Source organism: Eubalaena glacialis, chromosome 12, assembly GCF_028564815.1.
Source record: "Eubalaena glacialis isolate mEubGla1 chromosome 12, mEubGla1.1.hap2.+ XY, whole genome shotgun sequence".
Classification (NCBI taxonomy): Eukaryota; Metazoa; Chordata; class Mammalia; order Artiodactyla; family Balaenidae; genus Eubalaena; species Eubalaena glacialis.
In genome coordinates, this window is record NC_083727.1 from 58,475,193 (window position 1) to 58,502,488 (window position 27,296).

Consider the following 27,296-nt stretch of genomic DNA (forward strand, 5'->3'; position numbering starts at 1 on the left):
GTATTTATTAAAGTAATACTAAATATATAAAATAATACTAAATCTATTGCATTAATATAAGTAACTAAATCTATTACATTAATACTAATAACACTAAATCTGTTACATTAATATAAGTACCATTTTTATGAAAAGTAACTTTTCTAAAATAAAAAATATAGTATGAAGAATGGCATTGTATGACATTTTTTCAAATCAGTTCAATGTCTAGCTTAATATAAGACAGCTAGATTCCCATATGTGCTTCTGCATGCAGTCTGTTCTGCATTCTTCATAGTTCTCTACATTATGTAGCCTCTGGAAATCTCCACTCACTTTATACTCGTGGGAGGATGAGGATGAACGAGGCAAATACTATTTTAGTGTTATTATGAAAATAGTTTTGGCTTCATGGACCTCCTGAAAGGATCCTGGAGATTCTAGACCAGACTTTGAGAATCACTGATTTAATGTATATACTACAGTTTGGTAAGGAGGCTGTCGTGATGTTTTTGGTACCCAGAGTAGGAAATCTAATATTATCATGCTGAATGATTAACATTAATGTTTCATGAAAAGGGTTTATATCTATTAGGTATTGTACATTCTTTCTGGTAGTCTTAGCCCTGCTAGAATATAAGGACACCAACATTAACCAGGTTGACATTAAAATAATGTCTCTTCAACTGTGAAGACAAAATATGTGCTGCTTTTTCTGTCGTCTTTCCACCAGATAATCAGAAGAGCCCTCCCCCTGCCCAGAGTCTGAATAGAGAGCTACCATTGGGTAAAATTATACTTAGAGAATATTTAGAATCATAGAATTCCCCCACCCAATGTATTATTTGTGTGTCTAGCATTCTATCCAAGTTGGTGCCCATATAATAAGGGCTACTTACTCTAATGAAGAGTTTCTTTTTTTCAAAAGGCGTCTTATCCCTTGCTTGAGTAGTCCTCGTGTAACTTACTTGTTTTGCTGACTGATAACTGCTCTTATTACATCTGCCATTTAATCTTGTATCTACAGGGGCAGTAAAGTTGTAGATGTCTACTCTTATATGACTGTGTTTTAGACATGTGATGGCAGTTAAATTTTTCCCTTCCTTAGCCTTTTTTTTTTTAAGTGTGAAACTCCTTCAGTTTTCCTCTACATTAACATTAATCCATTATATCAACACAATCTGTGTACAGTTGTTCAGTGCTCCATAGATCTAACAGTATTGACCTGTAGAATGCTTTCATCATCTCGTCTTCAAAGATATCAAACTTTCAGTTGCTTATCCAATCTAAGAACAAGTAACCTAATAATCTCATAAGAAAAAGAATTAAGACTATTTTGCCATGATTTTACTTGTGAATTCTGTTCTTCTGTTACATTTCCATGTGTTGATATTTAGGTTAAATAATTTTCACAACCCATCATTTTTATCATTTCTTTTTTAAATTGGGGAATTTTGCCTTCATCTGGCACTTCTGTTTTCCTTTGTTATTTCTCAGAGATAGCAATGACTCTGACCTCAACTCTGTAAGCAGTTCTTGAACCTTGGCATATGATTCATCAAGGTCTGAACACCTGAACTTATTTATTTGAAGAAGTTAGGTGATTCCTTACTACTTTCTCCATAAGGTAGAACTCAATATTTCTCCATGGGTAGCATTCTATATTTATGGTATTTGTTCTGCTCTTTCCTTTCTTAAGCTAATATTCTCTGTAGGAGAAGATGCATGCAAAGTGAGAATGGACTTGCTTCTCCCATCTTCCCCAGGGAAGAACATATGTCCTGGTTTTATTTCCTTGCTTCAAGCTTGGTAAAAGAACTCTCTTTGTTATTTCTCTCGTTTTTAAGTGCCTAGATATTTTTAGAGGTTTAACCTTATAGACACTACTATAATAGGTTTTAAAAACATATATGTAATTATGTTAGTTTTTATTGTGATTTTGCTACCATATTGTCTCTCATGTCCCTCTAATATTTTTCAGTTTATAGTTACTGCCTAGCCATAGTGTTTTATTAAAATCCAATTTTTTTCTCTTGTTTTTTTCAGGATTGTGGTGGAAATTCTAGTCTTTTATGCCATTTCATTTTTTAATGCCAACTGTTCTTTACACAACTTTTTTTTTCTAATTTAAAACAAAGTATCATTGTAGAAAATTTAGAACATAAAATGTAGGAACGAAATCATCTGTAAGACTCTGACTATTATCTAGTGATGGCCACTGCAAATATTTTAGAGTATATATTTTTAAAAATATGAATACTTAAGAAAATGGGTCTTGTAGTTTATGTAATGCTTTTTTGTTACTTAACACTTCTATGCATGTTTTTATGACAATAAAACATGCAATATATTATCTATTGTATTTTTTTTTAGTTGAAGTATAGTTGATTTACAATGTGATTAGTTTCAGATATATAACATGGTGAATTGGTTAATGTATAATAACTTTTAATGGCTGCATAGTATACATTTATCATCATATCCTAGTTTATTAAATTAATACTCTGCTATTGAAGATTTAAGTTAAATCTAGCCTTTCCCTATTATAAATAACATTGCAATAAAAACTCTTATGCTAAATATTTGCTAATACATATTTTTCCCTTGAATATATTACTAGTACTGAAAATTTTGCATCCAAAAGTACTGACAAAATTCTTTCCTGAAAGAATCTACCAGTGTACATTTCTGCCTATAGTGTATAAGAGTATCCTTGTACTTACATCCTTGCCAACCCTGTTTATCAGGGAGATAATTATATCTCACTGTTTTAATTACATTTCTTATTACTACTGAGGTTAAAGATTTTTTTCCCCATATATTTATAGGCCACTTACTGCTTTCTAGTGAGAATTGCCAATTTTTCATTTGATGAAGTTCAATTACTCTTTATAATTTATAAGAGAATTTATAATGAGATTAAAAGATTTTTTTGTGATGTTTTGAGTGTACAAATAGGCAAGTCTATTCATCTTTTCATTTAGGAATCTTTTTTTGGTATTATGCTTAGAAAGGCGGTTCCAAAGACATGATTGAACCTCCCATCTTTTTTGAACTTTTTTCTTTTTAGTCTCACTGGTTTTAGTCAGAATGTTATTTGGATCAGATGTATCTTTGTATTTAATTTGTAGGTACATATCTGAATATGTCCATATTGCATACTCTAAAGTGATCTAGCCATTTTCTCCCAAGGTTCTTATTACTTCCACATTGTCTGCCATTTTAGGTTATTCATTCCTACTTTTACTTTTTAAGGGATGAAATTTTCATGAGGAAAATTCATGTTCTACTTTTAGCTGAATGTAAAATTTAGGAAAGGTCAAGATGGTTGAAGTGTTACCTGCTGTAACAGGTCTCTTAAGTTTTATGGTCTATATTGGGAAAGCACTGGCTGTATTTTTTTATTTATCTTGGTTGAATGTCGCTTTTATCTCCTTCTTTGTGGCTCAAATTGTTAGAATGATGGGCTGAATATTACATGATAAAATAGATAAGTATAAGTTCATATACTTGTAACCAGGAACACTGTTAATTATAGAAAGAAGATCTAGTTCAGCAGCTTTCTCTAGTTGCGGTGAGCGGGGGCTACTCTTCGTTGCAGTGTGAGGGCTTCTCATTGCGGTGGCTTCTCTTGTTGCAGAGCAGGGCTCTAGGCGTGCAGGCTTCAGTAGTTGTGGCACGCGGGCTCAGTAGTTGCAGCTCGCGGGCTCTAGAGAGCAGGCTCAGTAGTTGCGGTGCACGGGCTTAGTTGCTCCGAGGCATGTGGGACCTTCGCGGACCAGGGCTCGAACCCGTGTCCCCTGCCTTGGCAGGCGGATTCTTAACCACTGCACCACCTGGGAAGTCCTGAAAAGGTATTATTAATATGTTAACTTAAACTCACAATGAGGACTTAAAAATACTTGCTTGTTTCCAATTTGTGGCAGTAACAGATTCCAAACGATTTTGCTTATAGTTGGAATGGTTGTTCAAGGAGTAAGACCTTTTACCAAATTTCATACATTTAGTCTTATTCTTCTCTGTTTGGCACTGTTCATTCACTCGTTTATTCATTCATTCTCAGCTGTGTGTCAAGTACTCTTAGGTTTTGGGAGACAAAAAGGAAAGGTAACAAAGTTCAATCAACCCACTCCCATTATCTTGCTTTCTTAAGTCTCCTCTTGGAATTTTCATACGTATATTTAAAAGGAGAATGGGCATGAAAATTATGTTTGACATAATGAATGTTATGACTAATTTGGAAGAGCATATGGATTTTATAAGTTGAGAAATATCTGTAATGTTTCGATATGGGAAAGAAATAAGATAAATACAGTTTATTAGTAGAATAAAGAATAAATTTCTGTGTTTTAATAGTGTTTGATATGAGTAAAAAACATTCTGGATAATGTTTATCCAGTTGGTAAACATATATAAGTATGCCTATTAGGTTTAGAAATTGCTGTAAGCATTTTAAAAATATTTAAAATTTAATACATTATTTGTTCAGCTTTATATGTACATGTGCACATACATACATATGATGGCTGTAAATTTGTTTTCACTAAGGCAATTAAAAATCAGCATATTTTGTTTTTAAGAATCAAGGAAGCTATCAATTTGCCGTGTGCATGAAAATGTAAAGTAAGCTCTTAAATATACAATGGTACCTAGCTTTAACCTTACTTACTATACATCTAATTAATTATAGTATGTGAGGAATAAATAGTATTTACATTCCAAGTAGTTTTAACTAAGTCGTAAGTGACCTTGGTTTTAGCTTTGTTAAGTTGTTGTGTTAGATTAATTACCTGTAAATAATGAACATTAGTTTTTCTGAAAATATAATTTATCTCATTCTCTGCAGTGCAACAACAATTTGCATAGCACATTTTTCTTGAGAGATAAATAAATGCTATATAAATGCTGTCCTAATTTTCACGGTCATTTTCTTTTGTTGTTTAAGACGTTATTTTGGAATGTATGAATACTTAATAATTTTTTATGCCACAAACCAAACTAAGAATAATTTACAGTGTTATAAATAACATACTCTGCTTTATGTAATTATTCTGACACTGAGTTCCATATGGACTGTTAATTCAAAACTTTTTTCAGAATTACTCAGTTAACATTTTCTTTTATCATACTTCATTATTCTTTGTTTTCAATATGCACACCATTTCATGTGCTAATCTAAAATTGCTTGTTATCTCAAAGGAAGACATTCCCTAAATTGAATATAGTTTTTCTTTGGATACCATGTTTACTACAGTGTATAATGTATGCTGTTTATACAGTAGAGGTGTAGATACAACTCTAAGTTTTAAAATGCCTCCCTTTATAATTAAGAAAGGAAATACATGGATTTGCCTTAGTTTAACTTATGAGATTCAGAATGCCTCCTCTTTTTCTTGGGGCTTTATTGGATAGTCACTGGTGCATCACATGGTTTTCCAATCCTTCTACTATTCTTAGAATCCCAGCCTGAGTAGAGAATTTGTAAATTACCCTGTTTTAATACTAATACCTAAGGTTATTCTGACTTCATAAAATAAACTTCTGGAGCTTTCTTTATCTGTTTTTTGAAAGGTTTCTATAAGAAAGCGATTATTTCTTTCATGAAAGTTGAAGCAAGTATGCTTCTAAAACTATGTTGCCTGGTGTCTTTTTGTAGGGCAGACATTAATTAGCAATTCAGATTTTCCAGTCGTTGTTGGTTTATTCAAATTTTCTATTTCTTCTTAAATCAAATTTGATAATTATATTTTTCTATGAAATTAGCCATTTCACTAGCCAGGTATTCAAGCTTTTTGCTCTAAAGTTATTCATAATGTCTTCTTATTTAAAAAATAATTTTTTTTAACTAGCTTTTGGTTATGTTGTCCCTGTATTTCTGTCTGTTCTCTACTTTCTAATTTTTGATAGAGGAGTGTTGGTTTTCAGAGAACCAGCTTTTAATTTTGTTGCTCTTCTCTTTATTTTTTTTTCCCCACATATGTTTTAGCTTTTATTCATATCGCAGGTATTAGTTTTAAATAATAAGACATCTGGCAGTTTCCCAATCTTTAGATACAAAGGAGTTGGGACAAGCCTGATGTCCTTGTAGTTACATCCAGTTATAGCAGATGTATTTGTTTCACGGTGGAAATGGGTTTCTTCTTTAAAAATTTTCATCTGTTTATAACTACTTGTTTTCTTACGCAGTCAGTAATAATGATGATAACATTTGAAATACTCTAAAAATATAAAGTGACATCAAGGACATTTATTGTATCTGAAAAATAAAGTAGATTCCAATGAGAATGTTAAAAGAGATGTATATTTTATGACCTGATAACTAATGCTGATAGAAAATGACCTCATATTGATCATTAATTACCTCTTTTCATTACTTACTCATTTTCTTCACAAAGATTTGTTAGGCATCTTTTTTATATTTTACTAGGTAGTTTTTGTTTAAACCACAAGTATATGATCATTTAACTTTAGAAATATTTATCAGCAGTAGGAGAATAATCACCTTGATTGATAATGATTTAAAATTCTTTTTTCCTTGAATGATTTATCATCTTTTTTTTAATTAATAAACTTTTTAAATAGCAGCCTTAAGTTTACAGAAAAATTGTGCAAAAAGGATAGAATGTTCCAATATACCCTCTTTTGTTTTGTTTCATAAATTCTTTTAATGAAGGCAACTGCTTTGTTACCTCTTGGAGCTTTGTAATAGTATTTCAAATAGTATTTATTTGAAAGTCTTTATCACAAATAAATAAATAGTATTTATTTGAAAGTCTTTATCACATTGTTCCATATTACCTTCTTCTGGAGTGAACTTAAGTTCCATTGTTGATTTTGTTGACTGTCATTTTTAGTTTAAGATTTCTTCATATGTTTTAGAATTTTAATTATGCTGATGTGATGTTGATTTGTAGCTTCTTCCCTCCACATTCCCCCTCCTCCCCATCTTAGATTGCTATAGAGTTGTGGCCCCAAGTCTCATTTTGGTAGTAGTTCTTTTCAGCCCCTTCTCATAAACAGGGGAACCCCATGCCCAGGCTCTGGCCTCAGCTAAGCCTTGTTCTGCTTTGCACATTGTTTACAAGGAGCACTTTTTTTTTTTTTTTTTTTTTTTTTTACATTTTGGCCATGCCGCAGCATGTGGGATCTTAGTTCCCCTACCAAGGATTGAACCCGCGCCCCCTGTGGTGGAATCGTGAAGTCTTAACCATTGGACTGCCAGGGAAGTTCCCAAAGAGCACTTTTCATCTAGGTTATATCTCACAGGAGCCAGACTCCTGGCCTTGCTGTCTAGAACTGGAGCTCAGCTTGTTACTTTAGCCCTACTCAGTGTTTTACTTTTTTTGGCTCAATTTCTGGTCCAGGGAGATATTTTTCTTCTTTTTAAGTTTGAAATGTCTTTTAGGTTTTTCTCTTTTTCAGTTTTACCAGAAGAGGTGCATTCAAGTGTGAATTTTGTGCCATACCTTCTTTTTCATCTTAATCGCTAATACTTGTTTTCAGAAGTCAGCCTCCTTCACATGTTAAGCATAAAAGGGAAGGGAGTTTTATCAAGATAGTTTTAAGAAGAAATTTAAAAGTAAAATATATTTTAGTTTAGTTTTTTTTTTTTAAGAGAAATGACTGTGATTATCCTTATAGGATCATCATATTTTTTATTGTGACAAACTGCTTAAGGGTTTTGTTATTTAGAAATACTCTAAAACTTGAAAATAGTAGAATAACTAAATTCAGTATATAGAATGTCGATTGTACTGTCAGAATCAGTGACCAATAAACACTTATTCAGCTATTCTTTCTACTTAGGGTTAAAATTGAAATCTTAAGTTTGCTCAAGGCAATGGAAAATTAATCATGACGGTTATGTTGTTTTAATAAGAATAACTTAACTATAGACTTTACAGGTATTTTGATAACTTCAACAACAAAAAAAACCCAAACCAGGAGCTCATTGTTACTTATATTATTATTAAGCCTAATATATTTTTTGCTTTATTTTGGTATTTTTAACCCTGTCTCTTGTTTTATATGAGTACCTGGTTATCATAACTTCATTGCTTATGCATTTTATGTATCAACTGATACCCAGAAAAAGTGATGTGTGGTATAATATTCCTGGAGATTCAATTTCTGTGTAGAGAGTTAAGTGTCTTGCAAATCCCCCAAATAGAAAGATCCCCTAATATATGTGATTTTTATTGTCTATGCCAATAAGGAAAGAGGCTAAACATTATTCCTTGCATATTGTCAGTCTACCATGAAACATAATAAATCTCATAACAATAGTAAATGTGTATTTGAAGAGTTACAGGTATTGCTTTCTGTGAAAAATGTTAATTTTCTTTTGATATACAATTAAATAAGCTTACTTGGAGAGTAATACTTTACCCACTTGCTCCATTTCGTAAATCTGGCCATATAGATGCTCAAGCAAATTTTTCATTTCTGTTTGTAAGCTGCTCTTCGTTTCCCTAACCAGCTTAGTTCAAAGTGCCATCCATGGCTCTTCTTCTTGGAAAGAATACAGTGGACATTCTGCACTTATTGCATCTCTTAAGTAGTTCAGTTAGATATTAGGATAAGGGATTTGCTTATTACCTCAAATGATTAAATTGTTAAAACATCTATTTTATTGCTATTATGAACTAATAATAATTATATTATTAAAATTACTGAAATAGTTTTTCAGTGATCAGACTTTTTAGAAAATGGTGTATGTTAGCGTGATTCCTATGTGGTTACATTGTGCTTGATAAAAAAAAAGGTTTTTCATTTGAAAAATAAGATTTGGTAGAGGAAATAAAGTTTAAATTATTCATTGGTCCTTGTACTATTAGTTATCAGCTGATTTGTCTACATGATAAGGGATTTTTTTGGTTTATATAATTTGTGTTCATTCCAAATATGGCAATTTGTGAAAACCTATTTTATTAAGTTAGTGATGCTTTGTGTCCTTAGTGGACAAAAAGTTAAAAAAATTGGTAAATCAGAATCTGGTTTGTATTATTTTTATTTATTTATTTATTTAAAAAATAAATTATTTATTTATTTTTGGCTGCATTGGGTCTTCGTTGCTGTGCGCGGGCTTTCTCTAGTTGCGGCGAGTGGGGGCTACTGTTTCGTTGCGGTGCACAGGCTTCTCATTGCTGTGGCTTTTGTTGCGGAGCATGGGCTCTAGGTGCACAGGCTTCAGTAGTTGTGGCTCATGGGCTCAGTAGTTGTGGCTCGCAGGCTCTAGAGCGCAGGCTCAGTAGTTGTGGTGCATGGGCTTAGTTAACTCCGTGGCATATGGGATCTTCCCGGACCAGGGCTCGAACCCGTGTCCCCTTCATTGGAAGGTGGATTCTTAACCACTGTGCCACCAGGGAAGCCCTGATTTGTATTATTTTTTTAAAAAATAGAACCTCTTCTGATTAAACAGTATGTGTTCATTGTAGAAAATTTGGAAAAGAAAAAAAATGAAAAGTGTGAAATTTAGTGATATTCTTTCAGCATTTCTCTGTATAGGACTTGCTTGCATATTTTTATGGATGAGATAATTTGAGTAAACAACAGAATTTAATGAAATAAAAAATAAAGACAACTGTCAAAAGCAAACAAGATATTCTTCAGTAGGGAAATGGATAAACTGTGGTATATCCGTATGATGGAATATTATTCAGTGATAAAAGAAAATGAGCCAGCAAGCCATGAAAAAACTTAGAAGAACCTTAAATGATTATTGCTAAGTGAAAGAAGTCAATCTGAAAAGGGTACACACTATATGATTCCAACTATGTGACATTCTGTAAAAGGCAAAACTTTGGAGATAGTCAAAAGATAAGTGGTTACCAGGGGCTGGGGAGAAGGGAGAAAGGGGTGAATTGGTGGAGCATAGGGGATTTTTAGGGCAGTGAATCTCTTCTGTATGATATTGTAATGATAGATACATGTCATTGTGGTCATCACACATTTGCCAAAACTTGTAGAATGTACAACACAAAGAGTAAATAAACTCTAATGTAAACTATGAGCTTTTTAGAAAAACCCTAATTTGGTGGTCAGTGTGATAAACTTGACGGATAGATTTTGCTGTGTAAACATATTCTATCTAGAGCTAAGCAGTGTTTTACAGTACAATCAAAATATCTCCTAGACCAGTGCTGTTTTTTGGTGATGATTGAAATATTTTGTTTGCTCTTCAACACAGTAGTCACTAGCCACATGTGGCTGTTGATCTCTTGAAACGTGGTTAAATGTAAGTGAGGAATTGTATGTCAAATTTTGTTTAATTGTAATTACTTGGCATACAAATAGCCTCGTGTGACTAGTGGCTACAATACTAGATAGTGAAGAATTTAAATTAGACAAGATATATCGAGAAATGTCAGCAGTGATTAATACAGTTAAATGGAGTTAATAGTTGATTGAAAAACCTTATTGTAAATATTGGTTCATTGCCAGTTTGGAATCAGGTCTCCATTCTTTATCCTGTAGTTTTTTACTTTTGTCCTGTCCTCAGTACTGTAATCAATAATTTGTATAAAGGCACGGTTATTGAACTTGTGTTCCGGACTGGTTCAACACTGATAGTGTTTACTAATATAATAGATTGCCAGAATCTAGATTTAAAAAGCTCTCTAAAGACTAAAAAAACAAAACAAAAAAAAAAGAAGAAAATGAAATTTATAAGGGATCTATTTGAAATTTTGTGCTTAAAAATTATTATATAAAGTACAGGATATGGGAATCTGCCTACTAGGAATTTATGTGGGAAAAAAACTAAAACCAAATACTTTTACTTGGCTACACATTCAACTTGAGCCAATAGTGTGATATTGTTACCAATTTAAGCTGTGTTTAGAAAAGTTTAACATCTAGTCTAGAGTTGTTTTAATCTCTGTGATCTGCCCCAATCAAATTATATTCGAAATGTTATGCTCAGTTTTGGATGCCATTAAAAGTAAAAGGCTCAGTAAAAGGTAGATTTCTAAACGAACCTGGATAAAGAATCATCAAGAAACCAAGTTATATGACTAACAGTAAGGAATTGATGTATGTTTACCTGGGAAGGAAAGAACTTACAAGTGAAGTGTGCCTAATACTTTACTTGGCCTTATCTTTAAATTTTTGAAGGGCTGTCTTGTAGAAATATTATTAAGATCATTCTCTGTAACCCCAGAGGGCACAGCCAGTGTTAGGTGAAAGCTATAGTGAGTCTGATTGGGCTCAATGTACAGAAGGATTTTTTGACATTAAGCATCCTCTAGCAGTGGCATGAGCTTCCTTATGAGGTAGTCTACTGCTGGTGGAAGTATGCTGGGTGTTCATTAGCCAGAAAAAAAATTTGTCAATAACAGCAGTAAGTATGTATAGAGCACCTGTTATCAGATACCATGCTAATTTCTTTTAACAGACAGGAAAGCTGAGGCGCAGAGAGCTTAAGAAAGTTGCCCATAGTCATATAAGTAGGCATTGACAAAATTGATAAATTTAGTTCTGAGTCCAAGCCCGTGTTCTCAGCTGTCCTGTTTTTCTGCCTCCTTTGGCAGTAATTATTGTTTTTTGAGAGCTTTGTTTAGATGTCCTCCAAGGTCCCTTCCAAGCTGAGCTTAGATGAGATGACCCCATTGTAGTTTCTACAATGTATGGGTGTATGTGAAAGCTGACTGTGAGGGAGATTGATCTGGTTCTTGTATTTAACAGACTGAAATGGAGGAGACATAACTGGTGGTTGTCAGGAAGGTTAAGGAAGCTGTGATCTAACCAGTGATTAAAGTTTTAGTTGAAGCAATGGTTTCAAATCTATCGCTGCTTTTTACAGAACACTAGGATATATTGTATTTAGTTTCACCATTGAACCAAGAATAATTTTACTAGCAGAAGTTGGAGTTAGAATATATGCATGCACATATTTACAATCATGAGCACACTTTCTTGAGAAAAAAAGCTGAAGTAAATATGCATGTCAGATATTTGTGTTAATATTTGTTGTATGTTCATTTATTTCCTAACAAGTGATAGTTGATTATTACATACTTTTGTAGTATTTTCTTTGAATTATTATTCTATCATGATTGCTTTTAAATGATAAATGCATTAGTATTATGTATATTTAGCAAAGATTCACTGAATATTTCTTCAGATGAAGACTGTGAAAATATTTGCTGTAGACGTAAAGCACTTAATTACTTGCCTGGGACATAACTAGTGTACAAGTGTTAGGTTTTGTTATCATTTTCACCGTGATACAAATTATTTTGTGTACTTTTCTTACTCCCTTATTTGATTATGATTTGTTTATTTTGGTAATACTAAATACCTGATGTTAATTACTTACTATATGCAAGGCACTGTGTCATAGACATTTACGTACATTATTTAGTTCACATCACAACCCTGTGAAGGGCATGTATGTACTCTTATTCCCACTCTTCAAATGAGAAAAGGAGGCTCAGAGCAGATGTCTAAGCTCCTAAAGCCAATGAGCAACAGGCTTATGATTTGAGCCCTGACTGACTTTCTCCTAACCTGAACTGCTGTGTGTTACTAGTGTTCATAAGCTTGGTAAATTATTAAATTAAGTTGACTGGCAGCGGGTAATATAAAGTAAAAATCGAGTTGCTGACTTAGAATGCACTTACACAGAAGTTTTGAAAATATGAGCAGCAGTGGTATCAGTGAGTTGTACCTAATCTGTATTTCCTTACATTCTGTAAAGCACTGACCATTTTCAGAAACACCATTCACGTAAGAACATTTTCAGAAAAAATATTATATTAACTGTAAATATTGGTTATAAGACATATCCAAATAAGAAAACTTACATTGTGAAAAACTTTCATAACAGAATGATACTTTAAAGCATTGGTCTCCAAACTTTTTTGATTATACTTTCTAACCACGTTTGATAATGTATCCCTGATATAAATGTAGTTATTTAATTTTAAACTGTATATGATATACAGTATAATTTTAAATTATGCTATGATACCTTACGCTCATTATAAAACATACATAGAAACGGAGAATAAAAGGATGCTGTTTTAAAAAGTATTTAACTTTATTAATGATATTAAAATTCTTTCTAGTCAGAGCAATGTAATTGAACATACATCAGTATTTTTGACTCTTAGTTTAGCACTTTGTGATGTTTTGAGGTTCTGGTTCTGTGTTCAGTTCAATCCAGTACTTCATCTTGAGAACAATGGAGAGCAATTGGAAGTTTGTTGGCAAGGGTTGGAGGGAAGGTAGCATACGTTGATCAGACCTACATTTCCTGAAATCTTCTGTCATTGCTATGTGTAGAATGGATTGGAATGTGTTTTGGATAGATATGCAGAAACCATTTAGGAAGCCCTTTGCATGGTACAGGCAATAACTGTTTGGGAGCTTAAAACAGACAAGGAGAAAGGCTTGAAATCTGTTCAGTAGTTGAGATCGAGAGAACTTAAGAGTGAATTGGATGACGGGGTAGGATTGGGTGCGATGCATAAAGAGGTGGTAAGGGTGCATTTTAGGCTTTTGTGTAACTAGAAGGATGGCAATGCCATTCATGGAAATAAAGAATACTTATAAAAGAGTGAAGTGGGTGGAAAACCAAGAGATGGTTTTGGGCGTATGTGGAATTGTGAGAGGGCTTAAGACCTCCAAGTGAAGATGATAACTGGACAATTTGATAAATGAAGCTCAGAGTAGAGATCTGGGAAGGATGTGTGATTTTATGAGTTTTTCAGTATATGCTTGCTAATGGGGGCTGAGGGCTTGCATGTGAACAGCTAAGGAGAGAACATGGAGTGGAAGTAAGAGAAAGCCTGGGATTAAACCTTAAGGAACTCCAACATTTAATAGTCAAAGGGAGCCTAAAGAAGAGATAGGAATGTACCAGCCAGAGTGGTAGGATACATATCAAAAGAATGGCGTGTCTAGAGAACAGACTTGTGGTTGCCAAGGGGGAGAAGGGGAGGGAGAGGGATAGACTGCGAGTTTGGGGTTGGTAGATGCAAACTATTACATTTAGAATGGATAAACAAGGTCCTACTGTCTAGCACAGGGAACTATACTCAATATCCTGTGATAAACCATAGTGGAAAAGAATATAAAAAAAGAATGTCTCTATGTATATAACTGAGTCACTTTGCTGCACAGCAGAGATTGGCACAGCATTGTAAATCAACTCTACTTCAATAAAATAAAATAAAATTACTTAAAAAAAAAGAATGGTGTGTCAAGGATATCAGAGGAAAAGTATGTTTCAAGAAGGGTAAGGGGTATTTAGCAATGTGGAGTGATGCATGGAGGATGATCCAGGAAGATGGGACCAGAATAATATTCATTATCTTTATCAAATCTATGAATGAGTATCCTTCAAACAGAATGGATAATAGTAACAGATCTGCTATCCTTCAGACAGAATGGATAATAATAACAGTTTGCATAGATATATCTTATTTTTACTTTCTTTTTCATGTTCTTTTCTTTAGTTTTTTATTGTAACCTTCTTAAAAAGTATAGATTAGAATTGAACTCAGCCCTCTAAATATGGTTCCATCAGTGTAGTATCCTTTGAGATGCTAAATGGGGTTTTGGAGATACAGTATTGCTATTACTACATTAAATTTTTCCCTAGCCTTTATTACATTATTTATTCATATTGAACCTGTAAATAACCAACCCCCTACCCTTTCAGGATTTTTCTTAGGAATTTATTTGTGGGATAAGGTTTCCCCATCTTGTACAAGTACACATGAGTTTTTTAAACCTAATTGTGGGGTTTTATATTTACCTCTATTGCTTCTCCTTAGGTCTGGCCAGATTATATCAGACTATTTAGAAAATTTAAAATTTTGATTCTATCATGAACTAAATTAACACCTTTAACAAATTTAATTTAATATCTTCTAGTTTATATATATATAATTGATACAATTTTGAACAGGACAGAGCCATGGCCAATCTTTAAAGAACAACTTTAGTGGGTGATCTCCATATTGAGAATAATCCCATAATCCACTTAACTGTATTGCCCAAAAGGATACCTAATTCACATCAAGATATTATGCTTACTGTGCATCACTAGCTGTTTTTCAGAATTCCCGTTGACTATTTGATAGGGAGAATGGTTGGTCTCTCTTTTGAAAGAGGTCTTTTCGGAACTTCAGATAGACTTATTTTTGACTTTTAATGAATTCTTTAATATTGACTCGATGGAAACAGAATGGAACTGACAAACCTTTTATAAATATGAATTTTGTTATCTTTAAAGCCTGTTTTAGTGATTAAATACTTTGTTCAACATGTTTTGACTAACCTGAGAAATAGGGTTCAAACAGGACATTAACATGACCAGAATTGCCTTTTACTTGGAAATAATGTTTTGCCTCTAAATCTTTGAGTAAACCTGTAATGCAAGTATGTTTGCCATGTTTATTCTGTGGTTTCACAAACCCTCAGCATATCTGCATACCCCAGCTCTTGAACAGATTTATAGTTCTTATTTAGGCCCATTATAACTTTTTGTTACCAATTTTCCTAAGATTTATAGTATAATTTTCTGTGGTATATTATTTAAAGGTTTTCATTACTTTATATTTTGCTTTTATGATGATGTAATGTCTGTGATTCATTTTGATACTGTGTTGGGGATATAGCATCCACTAGAGCATCGTTCCTATTGGAATAAAAATGATATAACACAGAATACAGTGGAAAGTGGGGATTACCTTTCCTGAGAGATTCACAAACGACATTCATCTGTTACAAGTGTAAGAAATAAGAAAGTAATGCTGCTTTAAAGTTAGTCTGTTCAGGGATTTCCCTGGTGGTCCAGTGGTTAAGACTCTGTGCTTTCACGGCAGAGAGACTGGGTTCGATCCTTGGTGGAGGAACTAATATCCCACATGCTGTGCAGTGTGGCCAAAAAAATTAAAAAAAAAAAAAAAAGTTTAAAAGGTCTGTGCATGTTCTGCGATATTTTTTTTTTTTTTTTGGCATCTCAGGAACATAGTCTGTTGGTTAATTATTTTACTTTAATGAAGAACTACTTTAATTTGATAATTTAATTTAATGAAAAAGGAATTATAATAACAATGAGAACCCTGAGCACCTTTGTCTATTGAGAAGGTCCTTAATAGATAATAATGGCTTTAGCAAAATCTACCAGGAAAAGGATATTACCTGTCTATTCCTATTGTGTTTCCTTTAAATCTCATATCCTTAATTTATAGGCAGAGTAGTAAAACTTGCCTTTTTATTGTTTTGAGAGCTGCATTTTTGTTTTTTTAAACTCTGTAGTTGATGCCTGTTTCTCTACCCATAGCTAACTTTTCCCTCCTTTTTTTTCAATTTGATAGCTTCTGGAACTTGTGTCAGTGTATAGAGAGCAATGATCCAGACGGTTGTACCTTTACAGACAGTCACTCTCAGTGCCAAATTAGTTTGTAGTGCAAATCTTGAATGAGAACGGCACCTGCTCTCAGTGTAGATGAAAATGGCAAATGTTAGGGAAAGCGTAATTTGGGATTGCTTTAAATCTGATGGCAGCTGATATCAGAATTCTGCTGGGGATTCTTCATTTTGGGTTATGGGAAGTCCTGCTATTCAGAGCAAAACAGCCTTCTTGTCTCTTTTGCTAGGTCTTAGGTGTATTATTTTTAAGAAATAATATGCTCTTTGTGCTGTGATTCTATATCTGAGATGTTTTATCTAGAAGTTATCTTCCAAATACATTGGTGGTTTCCTAAAATTATGTTGGACTAAAAATTTCTGAATCTCTAATTTATCATATGTCAACATTATATTTCAAATATGCAAGGGTAACTGCCACAATAAATCACATTCTTATGGAGGAAATGGTCTCAATTTAAGAATTAACATGTTCTTTGAAAGTTGATAGGATATAAAAGACATTTCATGCTGTATGTAGAGAGCATTTCCTACTACAATTTGTTTGGAGTATGGGGGGAGAAAGTAGCTTTGTAGGTATGTATTACATTTATCTTTTATGAATTTGCTTGTTCTTTAATATCACCGTTACCTTAAGCATGGGGCTTGTGTCTAACAGCAATTCAAAACACTCACTTAAAATGCTTATCAGGAAAATTGTATTTAATCTTTATCTTTCAACCCTCAACAGTTTATTGGTTACTTTTAATATCTTAAGTCATTTTGGTTCATAGTTTTAAAAAATAGCTTCATTGATATATAGTTCACATACCGCACAGTTCACCCACTTAAAATGTTATAAATCAGTGTTTTTTAGTATATTCATAGATATGTGCAACCATCACCACAGTCAATTTTAGAGCATTTTACAAAACCTCAAAAAGAAATCCTAAGCCTTTAGCTATTATTCCCCTACTCCCCCCTCCCCCTTCTCCCAACCCCCAAACCCTAAACCACCACTAGCCTACTTTCTGTCTCTAGAAATTTCCTTATTTAGGACATTTCATATAAATGGAATCATAATACGTGGCCTTCTGTGACTAGCTTCTTTCACTTAGCAAAATGTTTTGAAGGTTCATCCATGTTGTACACTACTTCATTCCTTTTTTTTTTTAATAAATTTATTTATTTTATTTATTTTTGTCTGTGTTGGGTCTTCATTGCTGCGTGTGGGCTTTCTCTAGTTGCGGTGAGCAGGGGCTACTCTTCGTTGCAGTGCGTGGGCTTCTCATTGCCCTGGCTTCTCTTCCTGCGGAGCATGGGCTCTAGGTGCACGGGCTTCAGTAGTTGCAGCACACAGGCTCAGTAGTTGTGACCCACAGGCTCTAGAGCACAGGCTCAGTAGTTGTGGCGCACAGGCTTAGTTGCTCCGTGGCATGTGGGATCTTCCCTGACCAGGGTTCGAACCCGTGTCCCCTGCATTGGCAGGCGGATTCTCAACCACTGCGCCACCAGGGAAGCCCTACTTCATTCCTTTTTATGGCTTAGTAATATTCTGTGGTGTGGATGTATACCACATTTTGTTTATCCATGCATGAGTTGATGGACATTTGGGTTGTTTCTACCATTTGGCTGTGTTAATAGCCCTATTTCTGCAAGTTTTTGTTTGGACACATGTTTTAAATTCTTCTGGGTATATACCTAGGAATGGAATTGCTGGGTCATGTTGTAATTCTGTGTTTAACTTACTGAGGAACCAGAAAACTGTTTTTCACAATGGCTACACAACTTTGTATTCCTGCACTGTATGAGAATTCCAGTTTTCTCCACATCCTTGCCAACACTTATATTTTCCATTAAAAAAATAGTTGTTCCAGTGGTTCTTCTTTGAATTTCTTTGATGACTAATGATGTTGAGCATCTTTTCACGTGCTTATTGGCCATTTATATATTTTCCTTGGATAAATTCAGATCCTTTGCTCATTTTTTTCATTGGTTGTCTTTTTATTATTAGTAAGAATTCTTTATATATTCTGGATACAAGTCCTTTAACAGATATATGATTTGCAAATATTTTCTCCCATTCTGTGAGTTGTTTTATTCACTTTCTTGATGGTGTCCTTTGAAGCAGATGTTTCTTATTTTGATGAAGTCCAAATTATCTGTGTTTTCTTTTGTTGCTCATGCTGCTGGTGTCATATTTAAGAATCCCTTACCAAATCTGAGCCCATTAAACTTACTTCTGTAAAGAGTTTTATAAGTTTATATGTTAAATGTAGATCACTGATCCATTTTGATTTAATTTTTGTATATGGTATAATGGTCCAACTTCAATTTATTTCATGTGGCTAGCCAGTTGTCCCATCATTTATTGAAAAGACTGATCTTTCCTAACTGAGTGGTCTTGGTGCACTTTTTGAAAACTTTACTTATTAGTTCTAATAGTATTTTAGTACATTCTTTAGTATTTTCCACATAGAAGATCATAGTGATCTATAAATAGAAATCGTTTTACCTCTTCATTTTCAATCTGGATGCTTTTCATTTCTTTTTTCTTACCTAATTGCCCTGACTTGAACCTCCAGTACAATGTTCAGTAGAAGTCACAAATGCACACTTTTTTATCTTGTTTCTGTTCTTAGTGGGAAACTAATCCAGTGTTTCACCATTAAGTATGATGTTAACTGTGGGATTTTCATAGATGCCCTTTATCAGGTATTAGAAGTTCCTTTCTAGTCCTAACTTGTTGAATGTTTTTACCATGAGAGGATGTTGGGTTTCATCAAATGGTTCTTCTGCATCTGTTGAGCTGATCTTGTGATTTTTGCTTTTTATTCTATTGCTATAATATATAAATTGATTGTCTTATGTTGAACTAACCTGATATTCCTGACATAAATCTCACATTGTCATGGTATATAATTCTTTTTATAAATTGCTGGATTTGATCTGGTTTGCTTGTATTTCACTGAGGATTTTTGTGTCCATATTCCTAAGAAATACTGGTCTATAGTTTTCTTATGACATATTTATTTGTCTGGTTGTGGGGTCAGAGTAATATTGACCTCATAAAATGAGTTGTGAAATATTCTTTCCTCTTGTTTTTTGGAAGTGTTTGTAAGGAATTGGTTTTAACTTAAAATGCTTTGTAGAATTTACCATTGAAGCCATCTGGACCTGGGCTTTTCTTTGTGGGTGGTTTTTGATTATTAATTTAATCTTTCACTTGTTTTACGTCTATTCAGGTTGTCTGTCTTGAGTTAGTTTTGGTAGCTTGTGTCTTTCTAGGAATTTGTCCATTTCATCTAGTCTACCACCTCCAGGGCTTGTTACTGTCATTTGCTTGTTTATTTGTTTAGTGACCTGCTGGATTATTTTAGTGCAAACAGTTCCTCCTACCCTCACTCCACAGTGTTGAGATTCTGATGTCATTCCCCAGGGAGCCGCCCCTGTGAGTATACCCATAGTCACTTTGGGATGAAGGTAGTGTTAGCACAAACAACCCTTTTCTATGCTTCCCCTGACTCCATTCAGCTGTTCAGATCGGGACTTGAACCCATATGTGATCTTTACTAATTCCCAGCTGACCATTCTGATGTTTACAAAAATGCCCCTGGGACATAAATTGCTCCATAAACTAATCCAATAAATTTGTGACCCCTTTGAAGGAATAATTCCAAAGGTCAGTGTTGATATATAGTCTCACCCCAAGAGGGTCGTCCCAGTTGTCTCTCCCCTCAGTTCTCTCTTGTAACTTAGTTGTTGAATCTGTGAATCTTCTCCTAATTGTGGTTCACCACAACCTCTGCTGTTTCTGAGATAGCCCTTTGGCTTCAACTTCATGGCCTGGTTGCAGATGTGGTCTGTTTCTTTGGAAGAGATTGGGATCTTTCTGTTTTATGGCTTGGTTCTACCCTCAGGCAAGATTTCTGAGGCAGAACTCTGGAGCTAGGAGTGGGGACAATGGAAGGCTTCTTTCTGAGTGACACCCCTGCTTTAGAAGCAGAGTACTTGATGGAAGGGGTAGGCTGTAGCCTAAATTCTAGGCTTGCCTCTCCTTGTGTGGAATCACTGCCCTATCAGCCAGAGTGAGAGTGATTGGATCACCAGTATTTTCCTGGATGTTTTGCCCAAAGATAAGGCCTGTCCACATTTGGGGACAGGGTGGAAGACAGGTGACCTTGTGTTTAGATAGTGTCAGTCAAATGAACAGCAAAAGGAAAATAGTTACTAAATATTGAATGCCTTATATATACTCAACATGAATTCCTACTTTTAATGATATTTTTATTTGTGTGGATCCTCTAAGAACAGTTAGAATTTGTTTAATATAAAATCTTCACATGTAGAATTAAAGTATAACATTTCTGGACAGGAAAAATATATATACCCCCAAACCACATATGAGAAAATCTAAAGGCTTTCTGGCACAGTTATTTCATACAGTTATATAATTGAAAGTCTCTGAATCCTAAAACTGGTTCTCTGACTCTGGAATCAACTTAATCTTTGGCAGTCACTCTGCATAGGAGAGTAGGATATGCATAAAAACTTTTAATAAAGTTACAGAAAGCACTTGCAGTACTGTGTTTCAGATTTCACATATATTAAGCATTGAAAATTATTGATACTTATTAATTAAGCATTAATAAAATAATAAGAATACACTTTAACAAAAAAATGCAATTAATTGTTTTTTAAGCACTAAAAATTTGGCATGTCATGATTTATTAAAACATTCTAATGATTTTTTAACTCTAAAATGATAGCTCTTATTAGTAAGTTGTAAGAAAAATGGTACTCTGTACTCTATTTGGGAAAACCAGAATGGTATGTTAAAAAGCAAATTAAAAAAATAATAATAATAAAAAAAAATTAAAAAAGCAAATTAATTTTAGAATTTCACTTGGTTATACCAAGAAAAAACCAAGTGTCAGAATTTTTTATTCTGTGATTTAGAGTTTTATATATAAATCATTATTATTTTAACAGTTGGATCATGCTCTTTACTTATATAATTGCAGATAGCCTTATGAAGCCGAAAGCTCCTTAGCAATGTGAAGCAATGTAACTTTCCTAAGTTATTATCTTTTTACGATTCTTTTCTAAGTACTTTTTAGTTTCTTCTGTGTTAGTTTAGCTTCATAGCTGTGTTGAATAGGGTGTTAATAACTTGAAAAAATAATTAATTTTGAGGTAACAGCTTGTTTTGATTTTCCTCTTATAAGCTGTTTGAACTGCTGGGACCTGATGGACTTGAACTTATTGAGAAACTCCTCCAGAACAGAATTACAATTGTGGACAGATTTCTTAATTCTTCAAATGACCATAAGTTGCAAGCTCTTCAAGGTAAGAAAGTGTTCAGTGGTAATTCTACTTTAAAGGAAAAATTCATTGTTTAGCAGTCTATTTAATACAATTATACTTTTAATATTCTTTGGTTGATTATATAGCTTACTGATACCATTCTCTTAAGTAGATTTTAGGTGTGGCAGACTATAAAACAAGTGTCAATGCCCTAAATAGGGTATTACGTCAGAGATTCTATTTATATTTAGGTATAGCAGAAGATTTGGAAAGGCAAAAAAAAAATTTAAGGAAATACATATAGTGCTTACAGTGGGTCAAGTAGAGTTATAATTTATAACCACTTTTATTTTGAAAACTTTCAAACCTTAGTAGTGGTGCAAGGATAGTGTAATGAACACTCACATATACTTCATGTAGATTCACCATCATTAACATTTTGCTTCCACCCCCCCATTATCATTCTCTACACACACACACACACACACACACACACACAGGCGTATGCACACATGGACACACACATATACACATTTAAAATTTTTGCCGAACAATGACTAGAAGTTGCAGACGTTATAATACTTCAGATATAAAATTTCAACATACAATAAGAGTCTCTTGCTTACCTGCAATACAGTTATCACAGCCAGCAAGTTGAACATACATATAGCTATGTATTACATATGTTTAAAAACCCCAGAAGAATTAGAAAGAGTTGTCAAGGAAGCTAAAAATTTTTTTTTTTTAAAAAAGCCTGACTTACTATGAGACAACTGATGCCAAACTCAGGTTTTAGGTGGTAAGTAGGAAACCTGAGTTTCTTACCTTTACCCAAATGTCTTTGCCAGCTTTATAAATAGTTTGGAATTTTTAAAAAGTGCGTGGGCATAAGAAATTAGACCCCCTTCTTCAAACTAGTGAACATTCACCCTTCTTTTATGTAAGTGACGTCACCTTTTCTTTATATTTATGAGTGTGACACTGAAAGGAAATTACAAAAATAAGCTTGATTTAAATCCAAAATTTCTTATGGGTTTTCTTTATTCTACACTTTGATTACTGATAGTTGCCTTGGAGTTACTTTGAGATTTCTACAAACTATGAAGATTGGAGTTTAGCCACTTTGTCTTTCTGCAAGTCTCTTGGTTCTTTAAGTATATTGAACACTTATAAACTACCTTGCTGTAAGAGGACTTTCACCTGTTAAACAGTGCTTTATCAGACATTGCAATAAGCCAGCAGAACTTAGGAGCGTTTAAAATGGGTATCTGCCAGAAGAAAAGGAATGAATTTAAATATCTGGTCTTGCGATGTAATTTCTGAGAATTTGATGTTCATTTTGTCAGCCTTTTAAGTGCTGATACGTACTGATTCCACCCTTTATTAGTGCTAATTTATTAACGAAAAGTTCAAAATGAGTTCAGCTTCACATATTTTTTTAAGAAAGCTGTGGATGATGAGTTAATGTTTTGTAGTTTATGTCCATTTTTGTTTAACATTTATACACAAACTTTATTCTACTAGGATAACTTTAAGAAGCAACATACTTTTTAACCTAAAACCAAATATTAAATTTGAATTATTAAAAAATTTTTGAACCATCAGTCTGCCCTGAAATATTTTCTACTCTTCTCAATCGGCTTTTACTCTTTTAGTCTATGCTAGATTGTTACTAATGTTGCTACTATTTAAGAATAATAGTTATACCATAGATAATTGGGGGCATTTAAATAAACTTCTTCTAAGGACTGTGGTAAAAGAAGCTGACAATGAGCATATTAGGTTTTTTGTGTATATGCATTAAAGATAATTTTCCTTATTTTTGGGGGGAGGGAGAAAGAAATATTCTTGAAGAAAAGAATCATTAGACTCTGTTACTTTGTCACTGTTCTCACCCATTTATATCTTTGGATATAAATTTTATGTTAACGATCCTTCAAAATTCTCTTAGAGAATACAAATATTAAGCTACCTTAGTAAGACAGCTGCATCCTACTCTTTTCTCTGTTCCACAAAATCATGGTCTTAGAGAGCAATAGCTTCCTGCCATTTAGCATCTTCTATCTTTCATACTGATTTTCTTTGAATCCTTTTATCCAGATATATATACATCCACCCTACTTCATCTCTATTCTTATAACCAGGAAATGTAAGGTAGGTGAGAAGTGGGTGGGTATAGTGTACTCACTGCTAAATTGAGGATAGTTGTGAATTAAATTCTGTTTTGGGGATGGTTGTAGAGAATGTTTAGTACGAGGTGTATCATAAAATAAAAATTAAGTTAGCTCGTGCTGTCAAATGACAGTGTTTTGAGTAGTTATACAAGACTTTTTCTGTCATGATAACATTTTAAAAGGATACAAGCTCTACGTGTTCTTCAGTAAAATTTTGTGTTAGAATTGCTGTTAAGCTTAATCATTTCATTTCTGCTTGTCAGTCTCTACAGTTAACTGAACCCAACAAGGAGAATCATGCACTTAAGCATTTGTGCTTTATAACTTGACTTTTAAAATCACCTATTATGTTCAGTCTTATGGGATTTCAGTATATTCTGATTGAAGCCTTATAAAGCTATCAATGAGGTAGACATATTTTCTTCTTATAATTTTAATTTCCTTATTTTGATGATCACAAATGTGTCCAGTAGTATTTTGTTACTGTCACATTTGTTTAAAATGTTAATGTCATTAGCATAAAATATAGTATGTCACCCAAAGTATTTAGTTTCACATACAAAATCTTTAACATTCATTTATAGTAATAAGTACATGGCATTATTCACATTTAAAAAAATCCTGCTTAATATCTCTGTCGTTGAATGTGTGACTTTGCAAACAGGTTAATTTTTTTCATAGTTCAGAGTACATTTGAAAAATGCCAGTATGTTGCTTTCTTTCTCTAACACTGAGAGTTAGTTGGTTATAAATTCAATCATTATAATAGTATATAAGATTTACTTACAAAGTAAAACATATAAGACTTACTTAGAAAAATACTTCTGAGCTATAAAATGTAGTTCTAATATAGATGGGATTATATCTTATTTCATAATTTTGAGATGTAATAAATCTTTATTTCTCAGTCCTTTTTGCGACTTACAGAGCCATTATACGGAGGGGTTATTTCATGTGATTGAGAGTTAAAATGACTTATTCAAAATCATGTAATGAGATAGTGACAAATGTCTGAGAATTGCGAAGATTTGACTTAGTATTAGAAAGCTAATTTCCCCCTCTTGATGCTATGCTTAATTCCTTCCTTGTTCTGTATTGGATCTTGGAAGTTGATAAAATAACTCACACTGTGCTCCTTCAGAGTATGGACAAATTCCATTCTTCATTTTCTTCCTAGCCTAGCAGCAGTGCCTGGCACCTAGTAGGTCCTTAACACATTAACAGTATTGACTTGGTTTGCTTTCAGTGACATTCCTATCAGTTCTTTTAGGGCTGCAGTGAGCCAAGATACTACTACTTGGAAAGATTGAATTAAACACAGAAAGTAATCCTGTTGGAAGAAAATTTTTTCTGTATATTGAGTTGACCAACCACAGGTTTAAATTGTACCTTGTAAACACTGAGCTTTGATTGACCTGATTCCTCTTAGTGGTTCTAGACTTCTTCCATTTTTAAAAAAACTGCATTTCCCAAATCAAAACTACAATGAGGTATCACCTCACACCAGTCAGAATGACCATCGTTAAAAAGTCTACACATAATAAATTCTGGAGAGGATGTGGAGAAAAGGGAACCCTCTTGCACCTTTGGTGGGAATGGAAATTGATAGAGCCACTATGAAGAACAGTATGGAGGTTCCTTAAAAAACTAAAAATAGAACTACCATCTGACCCAGCGATCCCACTACTGGGCATATACCCTGAGAAAACCATAATTCAAAGAGTCATGTACCAATATGGAGGTTCCTTAATAAACTAAAAATAGGGTATTCCCTGGCAGTCCGCTGGTTAGGACTCTGCGCTTCCACTGCAGGGGCCTGTGTTCGATCCCTGGTCAGGGAACTAAGATCCCACAAGCCATGTGGCACGACCAAAAAAAAAAAAAAAGAAAAACCAAACTGAAAATAGATTCACCATATGATCCTGCAATCCCACTCCTGGGCATATATCTGGAGAAAACTCTAATTTGAAAGGACACATGCACCCCAGTGTTCATAGCAGCCCTATTTACAACAGCCAAGACATGGAAGCAACCTAAGTGTCCATTGACAGATGAATGGATAAAGAAGATGTGGTATATGTATGCAATGGAATATTGCTCTGCCGTAGAAAAGAATGATATAATCCCATGTGCCTCAACATGGATGGACCTAGAGATTATTATATTACGTGAAGTAAGTCAGACAGAGAAAGACAAATATCATATTATATCACTTATATGTGAAATCTAAAAAAAAGATACAAATGAACTTATTTACAAAACAGAAGTAAATAAGCTCACATAGAAACAAACTTATGTTTACCAAAGGGGATGGGGAGGGGAGATAAATTAGGAGTTTGGGATTAACATATACACACTACTATATATAAAATAGATAAACAACAAGGACCTACTGTATAGCACAGGGAACCATATTCAATATCTTGTAATAACCTAAAATGGAAAAGAATCTGAAAAAGAATATATATATATGTAGCTGAATCACTTTGCTGTACGTCTGAAATTAACACATTATAAATTAACTATACTTCAATTAAAAAAATGGTTAAAAAACCTGCATTTCCATGAAAAGGTGAATCATACTGTTTCTTTATTTGCCTTAGTCATCTTGTAAATATATCCTGAGCTGTATTTTAGTTTTATTTTATTTCATGTATAAATTAGCAGTGACATATAGACAATTTAACAGAGTAAGGCCTATTACATAGGGAAAAGTATCTTATATGTAAAGAATATCTTTATTTTATTATTATGTTAACAGTAAATGCTAATTAGTATTGATGATTATTATATTTATTGAAATTATGTAAACAGATTATTTCAAAATTGTGAAATAGAAGTTTTAGGTTCCTGATGTTATATCCAAGAATTTATAACATTAAACTATTTAGTCTGTAAGAAGAAAATATCTGCTGACTTTTCCAAAACCAGTATACCATTTAGAAATTGTGATTTAGAAAAACTCTCCTTAAAACATATAATTGAATGTGTCAGTTAAAAAAAAAATGAATTCTTAGAGCATTGTGCTTTCTTATGTTTTGGTGAGAAGGAAAACAATGGTTTTCATAAAGGTTAAGCTTGTAAAATATGATCTTAAATTTGCTTTGCAGACAATTGCAAAAAAATTTTAGGAGAAAATGCTAAACCTAATTACGGTTGTCAAGTCACTATTCAGTCTGAACAAGAGAAGCAGTTAATGAAACAGTATCGCCGGGAAGAAAAAAGAATTGCCAGACGAGAAAAAAAGGCTGGAGAAGATGGAGAAATTGCAGAAGGACTCCTGTGCTTTGATCCTAAGGAACTGCGGATACACAGGTAATAAAAGCCAGAAGCTGAAAAATGCTTGTGTTGTAATTGCTACTTTAACGTATCATTATCATTATTTAGTTTAGTTTTAACAACTTAGATGATTCTTATTTCTAGTCACGTTTTCTTACAAGAATAGAATTTTGTTGTACGAAAACCTAATTTTCT

The 27,296-nt window shown here is 33.4% G+C and overlaps 1 protein-coding gene across 1 annotated transcript in view; it reads left to right on the forward strand.

The window, feature by feature from the left end:
* Nucleotides 1–27,296, forward strand: part of ASCC3 (activating signal cointegrator 1 complex subunit 3) — a 331,824-nt gene that overhangs the window by 44,782 nt on the left and 259,746 nt on the right. The window contains exons 5-6 of the mRNA XM_061207037.1: nucleotides 21,570–21,690; nucleotides 26,933–27,137. Coding sequence (XP_061063020.1) covers nucleotides 21,570–21,690; nucleotides 26,933–27,137 — 326 coding nt within the window. The remainder of the gene's footprint in view (nucleotides 1–21,569; nucleotides 21,691–26,932; nucleotides 27,138–27,296) is intronic.